The sequence below is a fragment of the Sphaeroforma arctica genome (assembly GCF_001186125.1).
Source record: "Sphaeroforma arctica JP610 unplaced genomic scaffold supercont1.4437, whole genome shotgun sequence".
Lineage (NCBI taxonomy): Eukaryota > Ichthyosporea > Ichthyophonida > Sphaeroforma > Sphaeroforma arctica.
The window spans coordinates 1-2,485 of record NW_014036121.1 but is presented as its reverse complement, the minus strand read 5'-3'; the positions used below and the strand labels follow the sequence as shown (position 1 = coordinate 2,485).

The 2,485-nt window shown below is 38.4% G+C and overlaps 1 protein-coding gene across 1 annotated transcript; it reads right to left on the bottom strand.

Moving 5' to 3' along the window:
- Nucleotides 1–369: 369 nt before the first annotated feature.
- On the bottom strand, nucleotides 370–592 carry SARC_14307 (hypothetical protein; the record flags this gene model as incomplete). The annotated part of the gene is made up of 1 exon (XM_014291562.1): nucleotides 370–592. A coding segment is annotated over one exon (223 nt), but the record flags the coding sequence as incomplete, so codon positions are not given.
- Nucleotides 593–2,485: the final 1,893 nt, after the last annotated feature.

Sequence of the window (2,485 nt, the reverse complement as noted above, 5' to 3'; positions counted from 1 at the left end):
TGCGATCAACACGGGGTGTAGCATGCCACAGAGCTTTCAGATATTGGATATCGATCAAATAATCCACATCATCGTGATATTCGGTTACAGCATGACAGTTCGCAACGCACTGTGCTCATAGCAAACGTATATGAATACATATTCATCAGCTTGATATGTCAGCTTACATCGCATACGTTACAGCTGACAAGGAGTAGTAGTAGTAAACAATGCATCTACTTACTGATCAACTTATTCGCATTACCATACCATCTAGATAAATTTCTTTGCTAACGCCACACGTATCTATCTCCGAATATGACATATATACATATATACATATATACATATTATAAATATATAAATATATATAAATATATATCGACATACCAGGGGGTGTGGCGATGTACAGAGCATTGACCTCATCGTCATTGATGAGTTGATCCACATCATCGTACCATTTGGGCACTCCGTGTCGTTTGGCAAAGTCTTCCGCTGCTGCGCCATCGCGCCGCATCACAGCCACCAACTCAGACCCATCGCACTTCTGAAACGCAGGTCCGCTCTTGACTTCACATACATTGCCTACCCCAATGATACCCCATTTTATCTCCTGTGTTGGGTGGGTATAGACAGCCTGTGAGCTATGTAGGTATATATCAAGTGTGTTGTATGTAGGTTATGCTCAGTGGGTGCTGAGCAAACCATATGTTGTCCTGGGCAATTCACTTAATGTATATCGGAACCCCCTTTCCTTTGTTCTTTAGGTACATAAAGTGTGTATGTTTGAGTAATTATGATTTTATACAGTAGGCACTATCCCTCTCACACATTGTCAACTGCAACGATCCTCAATTCAATATCCTAATCTCTCGGCCTTAGGAACCTGAAGCTTTAGGTGCAAACAAACCATCATATAGAGACCTCATGCCACTGCTTCGCAAATTCGTGGAACAACACTCAGATATACAGTGCACTCAGCTAGTTGTTGTGATATCTTAAGATTATATAAGACTACTCCTCACACACATTGCCCACTACAGTACTTCCGAATAGATACCCATATGATGTACATATGGATAGTATATGTTTACTGGTCTCTCGATAATTTGTCGAGCGATGCGACATTTAAACCCATATACATCGGCAACCACAATGATTTACGATTGCATATGATGTGCTGTGTAGGTACATACAGAGTGTATATTGAGAGGGTGATATCTATATAATATCCTGTGTTGTGTAGGCATATACGAAGAGTATATACAGTGTATATATCTATATAATATCTTGTGTTATGTAGATACATACAGTGTATATACAATGTATTTACCTATATGAGATATCCTGTGTTATGTACGTATAGGCAGAGTGTATGTTGAGTACTTACATCGCAAACCCATGTTCGAATTGGATAATACATACTTTTATATGCAACTTCATTGTTGCTAGCTCAAGCTTTTCCCGTTACAATATAAGGTATTCGAACAGTAAGAAGTGGAATAATCCGCTGCTATGTATATCTTGTGACTTGTGGCATCAACTATCAAGAGTATATATACATATATTGCGCCTTTCGGGCAGAGTCAGACTGTGCAGAGTAATATTGTATTGGGAATGTGAACTGCCACTATTCATAAAAATTTCGCAAGGGAGAAGGATGAAGGTCAAGGAAGTGTGCATTTGTTGATAAAACTAAAAAATATTTACAACAATAAAAAACAATTTAAATAAATATATATATATTGATGACTCTATTGTTTACTTTTAGTCCCTACGTGTGGCAGCCAATTAAAACTCCATAAATAAATTTCAACTTGGGGTATGATCTACATACGCGGCACAAGTTTATTTAAATAGTATAAATACGTTCTACTTTTGTCTATTGGCTGATTTGGCTCTTTGGCTCTGGTTTCCAAAATAAACGTTAACAGCCGGAAACAAAATATATGACACACGATGTTCACAGTTCACGTTATTGTTTTTGTTTAGTTTTGTACAGTATTTGTGTTTTTGATGCATGACTCATCACTGAGAAAGCCACCAAAAGCGTGAGCTCGAAACAGTGGCTTGAAAGTTCTCAGTTCCTGCAAACCAATCAAAATCAAACCATAGCCGCCAATGATCAAATCAACAAAACTCGAGAAGATTGTTTGTTTTGTATTTTGTTTTGTAAAAACAATAACCAATAAAAAAACATGGGTATTTTTTAAGAAAGCTATGAAAAATAATAAAGAAAAGCGTGAAGTTGGAGGTTGGACCATTGGCGTCTTTGGAGACTTGTGGACTTTTCCACTGGGCACTGTGGCAGTTGGCACTTTGGAGCTTGTACTTGTCCGTGCCCGCGTGGCGACTGTCAAGTGTCGAGTCTTCGTGTCGTTCTGTTGTCACTTTTGTCAAGTTGTCACTTTGTGAGTCACAAAATGAAATGCCTTGGTCAGTTGGTCCCCCAAGTCCAATCCCCATACTTTTCCCGTTTCAGAACTCGGGCCATATTAAAAATATT